This window comes from Oryzias melastigma, linkage group LG10, assembly GCF_002922805.2.
Source record: "Oryzias melastigma strain HK-1 linkage group LG10, ASM292280v2, whole genome shotgun sequence".
Lineage (NCBI taxonomy): Eukaryota > Metazoa > Chordata > Actinopteri > Beloniformes > Adrianichthyidae > Oryzias > Oryzias melastigma.
In genome coordinates, this window is record NC_050521.1 from 21,934,536 (window position 1) to 21,948,287 (window position 13,752).

At 35.0% G+C, this 13,752-nt stretch overlaps 3 protein-coding genes across 5 annotated transcripts in view; 2 read left to right on the top strand and 1 right to left on the bottom strand.

Annotated features, from left to right (window-relative positions):
• Nucleotides 1-5,150, bottom strand: part of polr1d (RNA polymerase I and III subunit D) — a 7,679-nt gene extending 2,529 nt beyond the window's left edge. The window contains exons 1-4 of the mRNA XM_024284141.2: nt 5,016-5,150; nt 3,784-3,881; nt 3,567-3,643; nt 1,633-1,715 (exon numbers count right to left, since the gene is read on the bottom strand). Of these exons, the coding sequence (XP_024139909.1) occupies nt 1,633-1,715; nt 3,567-3,643; nt 3,784-3,881; nt 5,016-5,054 (297 nt within the window). The 5' untranslated portion in view covers nt 5,055-5,150. The remainder of the gene's footprint in view (nt 1-1,632; nt 1,716-3,566; nt 3,644-3,783; nt 3,882-5,015) is intronic.
• Nucleotides 5,151-5,642: 492 nt separating this feature from the next.
• Nucleotides 5,643-11,714, top strand: sybl1 (synaptobrevin-like 1). The gene is made up of 8 exons (XM_024284140.2): nt 5,643-5,765; nt 6,135-6,312; nt 6,431-6,488; nt 6,810-6,947; nt 8,701-8,791; nt 10,490-10,557; nt 10,651-10,743; nt 10,822-11,714. Exons 2-8 carry the CDS (start codon nt 6,167-6,169, stop codon nt 10,888-10,890), a joined length of 663 nt encoding a protein of 220 aa, XP_024139908.1. The 5' UTR covers nt 5,643-5,765; nt 6,135-6,166; the 3' UTR covers nt 10,891-11,714.
• Nucleotides 11,715-12,851: 1,137 nt separating this feature from the next.
• The window catches only part of mtus1a (microtubule associated tumor suppressor 1a), a 23,405-nt gene continuing 22,504 nt past the window's right edge, over nt 12,852-13,752 (top strand). For 2 of the 3 annotated variants that reach the window (XM_024284133.2, XM_024284135.2), the window contains exon 1: nt 12,852-13,175. The gene's annotated coding sequence lies outside the window, so the exon portion shown is untranslated. The remainder of the gene's footprint in view (nt 13,176-13,752) is intronic. The other variant, XM_024284134.2, reaches the window with a different exon arrangement.

Here is a 13,752-nt window from a genome sequence, read left to right on the forward strand (position 1 = left end):
ACGGACCACGGATAATCCGTGATCCGCAACACCCCTATCATATGTTAATACATATAACAACTCGGTTCATAAACTCGTGGATATGTACAAGAATCCTCTTCTCGTTGATTTGTACACACTGACAGCTCCAAGTGCCAAACCTGTGATTTATATTCCCTGAAGACACAGAACTGAGTGTTCCTCTCCAGTATTTACACTTTATTTCATCCAATTCTGATTTGTTTTTTTCAAATTTTCCATTAAAAACATGTTTATTTTGTTACCAATAATAGTTCCCAGAAGTGGTTTGGACTCAACAAAGACGGGACTTTGATAAAGTTTGATAAAGTTAAAAAATATTACATTAAAAGCTCATTTAGAAAATATTTCCTAAAAGAAAATTCAATTTAAGGATTTAATGAATCAATATTACATTTTCAAAGAAAAGATCAATTTATAGTTTAAGACACAACCTTGGTTGTAAGGAAATAAAAATATATAAATCAATTAGACAAAAATATGCTTGAATCTGAAGTGAATGGCAGAGTTTTGTTCCCATTTTATCTATAATCTGATTCTGAAGGAAGTTTTATCTTGAAAAACTACTCTACACCAATTCTCCACACCACATCCGACTGATCCACTACTTCTAAGTATTAACATCGAAGAAAGCAAAGTTAACGAAAAACAAACTTATTCTGAAAGTTTTTCATTTTTATTAGAGGCCAGTGAGGAAAACAGAAGAAGAGCCTTCCACTTCAAAATAAAAGAAATCAGGAATCTTTCTTCCAAACATAGATTTTTTACAAAAATTGTTCTCATAAACCATAATATTAATGCGTAATATTGAGCAACTGGCTATCAAATGTTACGACTATAATAATAAAGTCAGTTGAATTCAAATTTATTATCTTATTTTGAAAATAATAGCTTTTTTGACCGTCAATGAGGTTTTTTAGCTTCTACGTTATGGGTTAATATCACATTTTAAGTGTTCCTATAGGAAATCGAGAGTACAAATACAGTTTAAAGCAGATATTTTACAGAAGATAAAGATAAACATGTGAAAATATGAAAACATTGTCTGACCATAGACTGTTCTGTGGCGTGAAAAAGCAGATAATGGCGTGTTGTTCTGGTTCAAACCGAGACAAACCAGACTTTAGTTCCTGATAATTCAGCAGATATATAGTGTTTAGATTCTTATTATTTCCCTTTGCTCCAGTCTGCAGTGGAAAACACACTCCAGCAAAGATCGTCTTCACCGAGGAATAAAGATCAACGGTTGTAATAATATTATTACTGGCATAAATTAAAGATACTGGCAGGACTGTAGTGTCATCATCCTTTGGGGACGCACCGAGGATTTTCCATCGCCTCTAATCATCAATAATGAACTTTACACTGAACTTCAGACTGCCGACTCCCAGACAAATGAAAGAAAACAAATGTCTGAATTAATTACAGTTACGGCTTTGACCCTTTCCAGATTCATCCATTTCCTGCACCCTCTTCATTATTCTGTTCAGGCTTGTGCGGAGGCGGGGGCTGCGGTTACTCTCACTTCCTCACAAACAGCTCTCTGAAAAACGACGCGTGTTGTGACCGAGCCGCAAAGCTGCCGGAATCAGACAAACACAACAACACGAGTACCTGGAAAGTGTTGAGAACGTGCTGGCAGACTTCGTGAAGATCCTTCAAGCCCTTCTGCAACGGCTCCACAGCTGGAACTCCCCCTGACAGAAGGCAGAGAGCAGGTCCAATAAAACAAAAAAAATAGTTTAAACTCTTTAAAAAACAAAAAAGAAAACCAGCACTTTTCTCTCTTTGGATTCCTGCAGAAAAACAGCAGATTGATGAGCTGACAGTTGAGGGTTTCCCTCTAAAGTCGTCTGACCTCAAACGTCACAGAAAACGCGAGGAGGTCAGATAAACACGGAAAAGTCCGGCATTCCAAACAGAACAATAAGCTGCTCGGAAAACAAAAGCTGGGGTTCGGATTTTGCACAAATGCTGTCATCATCCACCCATTAGGAGATAAACCCTCAGACGCCTGAGCTGTACCGGGGTTAAAGTGACCCGAGAGGAGGGCTGCACCATCACTAGTGATACATGAACAAATAGTAAAACAAAAAACACTTCGATTACATTTCATTTCAACAGTTTTGTTTCAGTAAAAGTCAAATGACCCTCGTCTACATGGAAGACAGGCATCAAGCATGAAAGAGTCCATCCGATTGGTCGATTGCAATTTATTGTACAGGTCCATCCGAGAGAGTGCATTAATTATTTCTCTTTAATATTAATTTTTTTGCGGATATTTGCTTTTTTTTATATTAATCCAAATTTCTCCTTTTGTTCTCACATTTTTTTTTATTTTTGCACCTGATCATGTCATTTAAAGTCCCTCTTCATTCATTTTTTAAGCGTTACCAGTGATTCTATAATAATGATTCTGTTTTTAGCCAAAATAATAATAAAAAATAAAAAAAACTACTGGGCCGAATTAATTCCAATTCTTCCCTAGCTCTACAGCTTCTCTCTACCTCTACATTTAGCCCTCCAATCGAGGAGTTACGGAAAAATAGTGTCTTCAAATTCGGATGTTACTCAATTCAATTCAATTTACTCCCAGTCGATGATGTCATCAATAGTCACCAGTCAGCTACATTAGCACGGAGCTGCTAACACTCAGAAATACATAATAAAATCGGTTTTATAACAGAAAAATGCCCAAACACAATTTTCATTGAAGTGGGTCTTTTATTTTTTACATTTAATGCAAGTTTTTCAATTTTTCACAGTGTTTTTCTTTAATTCTGCACCTAATCCTGTCAGTTAAAGTCTTAATTAGCTCATCTTATCTTTAAATATTGACTTCATATCATCAAGCGTGAAGAAACTTCATCAAACTTTCATCTCTTTGAGAGATATCTGCTGATGAAAACACCCAAACATAAAAAGTACAGACAGCTTCAAAACAACTTTCAAAGTTCTAAGATTAGCAGACAAACCCACACTTGTTTGTTTGTTTATTTTTTTTTTATCGGTAACACTCAGCACTTTTAGTCTTTTCTGCAAATTTGAAAGGATCAAGCCGAACAGTGAGCCTAAAACAAGTGAATGAGCAGGATTGTTCGCTGCAGCCCCCGCTGGGTCTCCTCTATTGACTGACAAGGGGATGACTTTCATGCAGCCTTTTCACGGTGTGGAGCGATAAAAACTAAAGTAAATATAGAAACACGGTCTTATGTCTGCAGCCGGGGGGGAAACCGGGTTTTTTCCTGATGCCTGAAAGGTAATTGTGTTTTTCGCTGCGATGGGGCTGTGAGGAAAGGGCCTTCACGCAGTCGAGAAATGTGGTTCAACAACCTTTTTCCTTTCATGTGACTGAGCTGAATGAACTGGCAAGTGGCCACACAGATGGTGGGGCTTTTCCTGTTATTTTTTATTTTTATAAGCATGTGTGGCCAAATGGACTTTCCTTTTACCAGAAGGACTTATGCAGACATGCTACACAAATGTGCAGGTGAAAACTCAGTTTACTGGACGCAAAAAATAAATCTTAAAGACGGTTTATATCTCACCTCTCGTCTGAATGCGGAAGTTGATCTTGCTCTCGGACGGATGGGTGATGGTATAGCCGCAGAACTCCACATCGGGGCTGATAAAAGAAAACAGGAAGCTTAGAGTGTGATTGTAATCAATATTTTGAGCTAAAATGAAAACATGTGCTCCCACAGAGTGTTGCGGACCTTTACACGTGTGTGTTTGAGTTGTTCTTGGTTAAAGAAAAGTCCTTACTTCTTCATGATCATGTATCTGAGGGAATTGCCCAGAGTGTGGTCTTCATCGTGCATCACAAAGGTCACACAGTCTTCCTGGGCGCCATCGGCCTGGACCTGAAGGCAAAAGACACATAGAATAGAATAGAATAGAATAGAATAGAATAGAATAGAATAGAATAGAATATTATTCAGACTGGGAGTCCAACACTTAAGACATGCAGAAGGATATAATATTTAATTACAATACAAGTAAAGCACACATTATAGACTTAAGTATAATACCCAACTATATACTTAATTGTGAAATATTTCCCAGTGGGCTTTTTTTTTATGACTGGCATGGAAAAAATGAAGTAAAACTGTGGCTCCTGCAGGGTTGTTGTCAGGTTGTCTTTGCTTTTTCTCCTTCAAAAAATCTCATTTTTTTATGCTGCAATCCTTTTTGAGGTTTTTCCTGCTCTCTGTAACCTATCACTTATCATTATCCTTCCCAAGACCACTTTGAACAGTCTTTATGGGTGAAAGGTGATGTAAAAGTGAAGCTTGAACCATTTTAGTGGGTATGTTGCTGAAGAAAAACAGTTGAAATATTTCTCCCACAACAGATCTGACCTAATCTGACCTCGGGTGCGTTGTGTTTATCATGATTCCTTCACTCCATAAATTTTGTCTCTCCGTTTTAATATGATTTGAGCCCAAGATTCTCAACATTTACTTTTTTTAATAAAAAATCAATTGCTTAATGGCAATACATTTTCTACAGTTCTACAGTTTTCTGACTTTGTTTACAGAAAAAGGTCGCGCAGAATAAATTCAAGTGTTTTATTTTCATTGTAGGACCATGCTCGTTTTCTTTTTAACATTTGAATGCTTATTATTTTCCAAATCTTTGGTACACACGGCTTGTTTTAAAACACTGCCCCCTAGTGGGGGTACAACACCTAGCAAAATTTTGACAAGGTAAATAAGTACATGAAATAACGCACTAAAATGTAACCACAGTTCAAAACAACAAAACTATTTCTATTTATTTTTATTAAACTAAAACAAAATGTAAACATACGATTTCAAAAGGCATTCTTATGAACAGATACTTTCCACGTGAGGTGTCTATTCTGCAGCTGGCGTAGGAGAAGCTAGCATTAGCTTCTTGGATATATTATTATCTTTCCTCTCCATAAGCTTTAACCATGGTACCGTTATATATCTAAATAGTTGGTCAAACAAAGTGACATTATATCATCTTACCATTTCCAGTATTGGTTTCTTTTCGCCATTTCCAGCCATGGTTTTCACGTCGCTTGTCTTGAACAGGCAATGTGTTTTGGGTTTTGGGTTTTTTGTCCTCAGTTTTGTCTTACAGGCTGAAAGTGTCGTGATGCTGTTATTACTCATTCATTATCGAAACCAGTTGGGTGTTCACTTATTTCAGCTGAAACCCTAAAAATAATTAACTTATTTTTATGCCATATTGTGTAAAGATATATGTTCAATTGACGTTATAACCCAAATAAGGCACCCAGTCTTTATAATTTTAACTTAAAATTGTAACGTAACATTTTTATATTTTAAAAAAGTCTTAAAAATTAATAATAAATGAACTGATTAGGTACTCCTTACTACTATACTTAAAAATTAACTTCCTAAACATGTTTGTAAAGGCATTCAATTTACAGTGTTTTGGTAGCCTGTAAGGCTAAACTGCGGAGAAAATATTAATATGTAGCTCCTATCACACACATGAAAACATATGACGTAGGCACATCGGTATTTTGTAGTTTTGGGGAATGTAGTTTAAAATGGGGACTGAACAACGTTCACAACTTAAAGAAATTGTTGATTAAACTACATTACCCAACATTAGTGAGCGCGTGTTTCCGGTCCAAAGGATTTACAAAGCAGAAGTCACTCGAAAGGGATTAGCTAGCTTGCTAGCAGCTGACACATTTTAAATGTGGGGAAATAATTAGCTCGTTTGAGCGGCGCTTACACGTAAAGGTATTTATTTTTTCTTTTACTTACCGAAACGTTTAGTTTTGGGTAAAAACAGCAACTGACACTTTGAATAACAAATTATTTTTGCTTTGACGCCACTCTCTCTGCTCCGTGTTTCAACATCACTAAACGCTAGCTTATTGCTTAATCTATATTTTAGTTTTGTTTGTTTTTCTGTTATTTTTACCACAGCAACACGATTAGAGATAATAAATGTGATAGTTTGACTATTTTGTTCACAAATACAAAGATGTTTCCTTTTATTTCTAACTCAGCTTAACGGATTTCCCGTACAGGTTTTTGTTTTGTTTTATCGGAGCTCAAGCTTTGGAAAAACCTTAATCTTTTCCTTTTTTTTTTTTTTTTTGACAGATAGCAACGTAGCTGATAACCCAGCTGTTACCATGGCAATCCTTTTTGCTGTAGTGGCTCGTGGAACCACGATTTTGGCCAAACATGCTTGGTGTGGTGGAAACTTCCTGGAAGTCACAGAACAAATTTTAGCCAAAATCCCCTCAGAGAATAACAAATTGACCTACAGCCATGGCAGGTACGCGTGTTCCTTCATCTCAATAATCTTCATTATTTTTCCACAATTTCTGCTTCATCATTTGATTTAATGTCTGGGATCCTGTGGCTGATGTTAATCATTTTTTGTTTGTTTTCAGTTACCTCTTTCATTACATCTGCCATGACAGAATCATATACTTGTGCATCACTGATGATGTGAGTATCTTTGGGCTTCTTATCACACACAAAAAAGCTATAACTAGTAAAAATAAAGAAATAAAAATAAAGCTATCCTTAAACATCTCTCTGCACCATGATTTAGGATTGTTTTTATTATATAGATTATATCATTGACATTGACAATGACTGTCTTGATAATTAAATGTGAATTTATTTTTAGATTATTTACTAAACAATTTAGAGGATTTCTTCTTCTTGGAAGGTTGATATATATGTTTTCTGTATCAAACACATTTCCTTTATGTATATATATTATTATTAATAGGAAATAATCTGATTAAATGTTTCCTGTTTTAGGACTTTGAAAGATCTCGGGCATTTACCTTTCTTGGTGAAGTCAAGAAGCGCTTCCAGACGACATATGGCTCCAGAGCTCAAACAGCCCTTCCTTACGCCATGAACAGTGAATTCTCCTCCACACTGGCAGCTCAGATGGTGGGTACAGCACCACAGATTTCCTCTGAAGGCCATGTGACTAGCTTTAGAGTGACTTTACTTTAATTGTTGGCAGAAAACTTAAGACTTCGTGTTTTTTTCTATTTTTATTGGTTTTAGTTTTGTACTGATTTGCCTTTTCCTTTTGAGAAGAAAAGCACTTTTCAATTCAGTTTTGTTTAATCAAAATATTCACAAAAAGGTTGCCACCTCCTTCTTAGCATGTGCAAAAAGTCGAGGTCAGAAGATGATCACATGCCCACTCTGGCATTTTAAGTACGCTTTAAAAAGTAGACCTTTGTCTGCTGTATTTGAAGGTCCTTTCTCTGAGCATTTTCCTGACCCATGGAGCACAGAGATACATTTATCTGTTTCTATTAAGAATTTTCATGAGACTTTAGTTTTAGGGGCGTTTGGTATTTGAGTACAGACTCACTGCCCCAATATCTGAAGCATAACCAGATCTGCAATCTATCAGTGCAAAGGGTATTGCAATGTGTTGCAAAGGTCTTCTTGAATTTAATTTAACTAAAATAAGATCTTTATAAAGCCTTACATTTTGTAAATTCTGGTGAATGGGCCTTCAATTTTTTCTCGTCAAAGCGATGTATCTTCCTGCCACTAGGAAAAATCATTTCCAGGTTGCGTTGTGTCATAAGGTGGTGAACTGGTTGTACATCGTTTAGCCTCAGCTAACCTATTAGATCTTGTTTGTTGGTGCGGGAAAATGGAAAAGTGCACATTTATGGAGAAATTACTCGCAAATATGGATTATTTATTGCGGTTAAAACGAGTTTGTCAAAATCCTTATAAAGCAAACTGTTCTGTTTGCTGAAAGGCATTTAAATTCTTCACAATGGGGATCAAGGTGGTCAAACTGCAGAGCAAAAGACACAGCAAAAGTCGACTCTGCTGTTTGTTCCTCCTCTTATCCTTCTGAGACTGCTAACAATGCAACTTCTGATGTTACAAAGGATGAACAAAAAGAGTCTCTGACAGCTGAAAAATGTGTGATTCCACACTAACAGTCAAGTCGGAGGTGATCTGAGTGCCGAGAACGTCAACCCACACACTTCATCAAATCAAATAAGGGCATAGAGGATGTTTCCAAAGCCATTTCTCCTTGTAATAAGTATAAAAAATACTTGTGATTTGTGTACAAAATTACACATAAATTACATTAGGTTTGATGTGATTGTTCGAAACAATAATGATAGTGTATGATTAATAATATTTGAAAAATAAACTGTTTTTTTTTTATCTTGCCATATTTTCACACTATCTAGTGTTTGCATCTATTTTTGCTAAAGTATATATGATATTCATTTTCTTTTTACTTACAATCTAAATTTATATTTCAAATTGTCTTAAATTTAATTTCTGCAAACCTTTATAGACACTCTGATAGAGTGAGTTTATAAAAGGAAGATGAGAGCAAAAGCATAAATTAAACAACTTAAATGATGAAATATGAAATTATATGATAATACTCCCAAGAAAACTTCCTTTTTGTTATTTTATGTACATCTTTGAAGAGTTTTTTGTACAATAAGCAAACAGAATAGGCGTCCACAAGGATACATTTTTTAATTAAGGTTTTTAACAATCCCAATCCTGTCAATGTTGAAGATTACAGATCCAGAAAATGTTTATCCAACAGACTGTTGGTTGTTTTTTTTCATAGTAAAGGTCTATAATATGGTTAAAGACATAAATGTTCATGTTGTTTATTCTATTTTTTTTCTCTTTGCAGAAGCACCACTCAGATCCGCGGGGGTCGGATCGTGTCACTGAGACTCAGATGCAAGTCGATGACCTGAAGGGCATCATGGTCCGCAACATCGGTAAACTCAGCTTTTAAAATAAGACTGTTTGTCATTTGGCTGACATACAATTCTAACAGTGGTTGCTTGTTTTTAAACTTGCATTGATGTGTATCATGTTAAAAGGCTCAAAGTTACAAATAAGTATCTTGACAGAAATGTCAGTAAACCATGACGAGTTTACATAAGGAAATCTATAAACCTCTCTGTGAACTTGCTGGAATTTCATGTTTTCTTTTTATCTCGCTAATTCCATCGGACATGTGACTGAGCAGAAGGAATTCATATGAAATTCATGAGCATGATCCTGAGACCACAAGTTCTTTAGTCTAAGCAGAGTTTTCTTTGTGATTTTTCCTCAAACTTGAGGGAATGTTTTATAATTAAGATCAAGCAGCCCCATTAGATGGTGAATAAAACTACCAAGCTTTAAGACTTTTTGAAAATTTGAACCTGACAAAAAATTGGGAGTCCTCAGACTGTCCTGAAAATGAATTAGGGGGTTAATAAGGTAAAAAGAGAAAAAAAGCAATTCCAAAAAATGTTTTTCTTTCTTTCTTTTTTTCTGCTGGCGGTATTTTAAATCTGTTACCGGTCAGAGAGCTTCCAGCTTCACATATCCACCATTCTACTTGCTTTCCAAACATCCCTGTCTTTACCTGCTCCTTCAATCTTATGATCCAGCTCATCAGCAGGAAGTGGGGCAGATTTAGCAGGAAATCAAGCCAAGTGGTAGATGTAGGTGGCCAGGTTTGAAAACCACCGACTTAAACCATTGGTCAACAAACTGGTTACTCTACTGCCCCCCTGTGGTTTACTTTTACAGTCCAAAATATCCTGACATGAACAATCAAAATATTCTCCACAAAAAAACGCTTAATGAGAGCAAGATTGTCACATGGAGATAGAAGAACTTACAGTGAAAAATTTATACATTTGAAATAAAACTAAGAAAACAGAGAAATATATGGATCTAGTCGTCTACAAACGCATGCATCAGATGGAGTGAAAGAGGAACTTTGTGCCCTGTCATAGTAACTTATACGTTACCCTTTTGAGCATTTTCCAACGTTCTGGCCGTGATTCACGTGATTTAAACAAAAATCAGAAATTTTAAGATCATGATCAAGAACATGTTTAAAACACCAAAAACTTAATTTCCATCAGAGTGGGTCTTTAAAAAATAAAGTTATTCAGAGATCACGATAAGTCAAATCCACAAATTAGTCCTCTTTATTTTGTTTTACAAAGCTAAAATATGTTTTATGGTTTTAAAATCCCTCATGACATACTTTAAACTCTTTTCTCAGACTGACATTATCATTTTGTTTTAACTTTTAAAGTTAAATAAATCCAGTTTTATAGAATGGAGACAAATATCTGTTGGTGATTGGAGATCGGTGTAGATATGTCAAACTGACCAGATTCTGTAAAGGAGACGAGGCTCTACACCGAATTAGGACACAGGACGAAATATGCTGTCTGAAAAAAAAGGAAAAAAATCTTCAAGACTGCAACGGTGAAACAGGAGCTCTGTACATCATAACCTCCATCTTTGTGTTGTGTTGGAAAACACTTGTATCTGTTCCTTCTGCTCAGATTTCATCACCAAACACAATCTCTTCAGAGTTTCAATTTACCGAGCAGGAACAATGAGAAACACCTGCCTCAAATATCTGTTCAATCTGAATTTCATAAGTTTAATCTGTTTTTTGACAGACTTGGTCGCCCAAAGAGGAGAAAAACTAGAGCTGCTGATTGACAAGACGGAAAATCTGGTTGATTCGGTAAGCTTGAATGTCGTCGGTCATGGAAGATGATTTTTTTTTCTGTTGTACCACAGATTTTAAATCAGTAAATTTTAAATTTACTCCCACCAGTCAGTCACATTTAAGACCACAAGTCGAAACCTCACCAGGGCCATGTGTATGAAGAACCTCAAGCTGACGCTCCTCGTCGTGCTCGTGTGTTTCGTAAGTGTCTGACTCAAACACGGTCTTTAAATTCATCCTTGGAGAACGTTCTGAACTCAGACAGTGTCTTCTTTTCAGGTTGTCCTTTACATCATCGTCTCCGCTGCTTGTGGAGGCCTCAACTGGCCTTCCTGTGTAAAGAAATGAGGAGAACGTGCCAGCTGGAGGAGATAAAGGAAGAGGAAAGGTGCCTGTTTGCTTGTAAATGGACAGAAATCGCTCCCCGGCCTTCTACCATGACTGGAACACATGATTCTTCTCCTCCTTCCAGCAGCTTGTATCAAGATTCTGCACATTTATTTGCCTTCAGGACCAGAGTCTCACCTGATTCACACTAAAGGACAGCCGCCATAAGGCCTGAAACCTCTGTGGAAAATGTCTGATTCATCCATGCACTTGATTTTTTTTTTTTTTTTTCAGGTTGTGGTACCGTCCTGCACACATCCATGTAAATGAGCTCATCCACAGTCATGAAGCTCAAATATAGCATCTGTTTTTGAGGTCAGCATCAACCTTACAGACCTTGAAACAGTTGGTAGCATCCCTGTTGTCCTGCAGGAGATGAACAGGACTCCTAAAATAGTCTGCTCTTCATTTATGTAATTATTTTGATAAAACTGTAGAGAGCACTGCAGTGTCCTCTAAAACGGATGGTCGTGTAAAATATACCAGAAATGATCATACAAATAAATATTGTACATTTGATTTATATTACTCTAATGTTTCTTCTAAAGCGGCTCTGATTTGTGCACAAATTTAGCTTCTTTTTGCTTGTAGACTTTAACAAAAAGCTTTTTTTTTTTTTTTACCATTGGCTTCCAATGTTCAGTGTGCCCTTTTTTTGTTAACACGATGCACTTTTTTAAGAATTCAATTGTACATAAATATACTTCACTGCATCATACCGCGAATGATCTTGTAATATTTAACTGTACATCCAGATTTACACGAATAAAATCTGAGAGTTGGGATCTCTTCACAAAAGACTCCGTCTTTAAAAAAAAACAGACAAACTAAAAATAAGATACTCATAAAAAATAATGGGGTTCTCATTTAAATATTGGAAATTGCAAAAACATTGTCCATTTAAATATGAAACACATGTAATTAAAAAGTTAGTATAATAAATTAAACATTTGTGTGTGAATGTGTGGGACCTTCAAATATTCCACCAAAAAAGCTTTCATTTGTTAGAAATATTAATGTTTAACAGCTAAGAAACAGTAAGAAAATGTACAGAAATAAGCAGCAAAATTACCAGAAAAACATAATGTATATATTAGTTTATGTCTGCAAAAGTACGGATCTTTTAAAAAGAGAGTAAAAAGTAAATGAAGTACAGTACATTTGTAAAAGATTAACATATATACTAAAACATATACATTTGTAAAACACATTTACATATTAAAATATGTAGTTAAAACAAATGTGTTTTTAAAATAAACTTTTAAGGGATATTATCAGTTCAATTATACCAAAACTGAATTTTTTAAACAAGTTATTTATAATAAATATTTATAAACATAGTAACTTATAGTAAAAAAAAATAAGCAGTTCTGTAATAAAACTATAAAAATTGAGTTTGAATTCTCCAAAAAACACAAATAAAACTAATTATTTTTTAAGCATACACTTTATTCATAAATATATAAGAGATTATATTCCACTTAAAATGCATTATTAAAACAAACTTTTTTCTAATAAACTCTATAAACAAATTAGATTCCATTATGTCTTAAACACATGACTCAAACAAAATAGTAGCTTTTTTACAGAAACTTTATTAATAAACACATTAGATACTCCATGCTAATGACAAAAACGTATTTATAAACATATTTGAGATTCAACTTTACTTAAAAGGTATTTTAAACGTTTTTTTTTTTTTTTACATAAACTTCATGAACAACTTGGAGATTCAGAAACTCAGTCAATAAGCTACAGAAATGTATGTGATTAAAATCAAGAGTTATAATTACCCTTTTATGTTTAAAGTTGCTTAATTACTTTACTATATTAATTTAATTCATGAAAAAAATAAAATACATTTCAGGTTAGAAATTTTATCCAATTAAATGTATAAATATGAATGTTTACAGACAAAAAAAAAAAGTCATTTCCGGTGAGGGATCGGTGGCGTTAAAGCACGTCAACGTTTGATTAATTGAGTCTACGTTCCACCGGTTTCTGTGTTCACGCAGCTGAACGTGGACTTCAAACCCGACCACTGCCTGCACCTTCAGAGGTCAAAGTTCACAGAAACAACTTTTTCCTCGCTCTTCAGCAGGAATTCTTCGTTTACTGCGATTAAGACGCCACGAAAGGGATAATTGACCAGGTGGGACTTGATTGTTTACTGGACCGTCGTTGAGATTGTTAGCTCCACTTGTTGCCTTGTGGACTCCCTGTGGTTTTTAAATACCACATGCGAGGTAAGACAGGTGTTTTTTTTTCCTTTTAAGTTTTAAATTCACATTTAACCTCCCAATTCTGCATTTTGGAATTTCACAACTAAAATGTTGCTGTTGTTTGCATGTTAGCGATCACAAATTTAGCATGTTTTGCTAGTTTTTAACGATTTTCCCTTCCTAACAGTTATTAACGTAGCTTCAAGTATTCGTAAGCTACAAGACGTTATAAAGTCATAAATTTGATTTTTTTTTAATTAAATAAAACATGTAAGTAGATTAATTTGTGTTTAACTTTTTATTTTTAACAAAACGTTATTTTTTGTTGTTAAATTAAATTAAATTCCTTAACAGGAATGAGAAGGCCGCACATGCAGTAGATGCGTGTCACCTGCAGAGGCCGCTGTTGGATTCACCCCACAAGAAAAATTTGAACAGGATTTTTTTTATATACTTCTAATATTATATAATATCAGTAACTTAAAAGTAAACTTAATTTTCACAAAAACTGTATTTTTCGAAATGGTGAGGTGGTACTTTGTTTTGGTCAATGAGAAACTTGTTGCAGAAAAAAATGTAATCCACCTCCAAAAAATGTCGA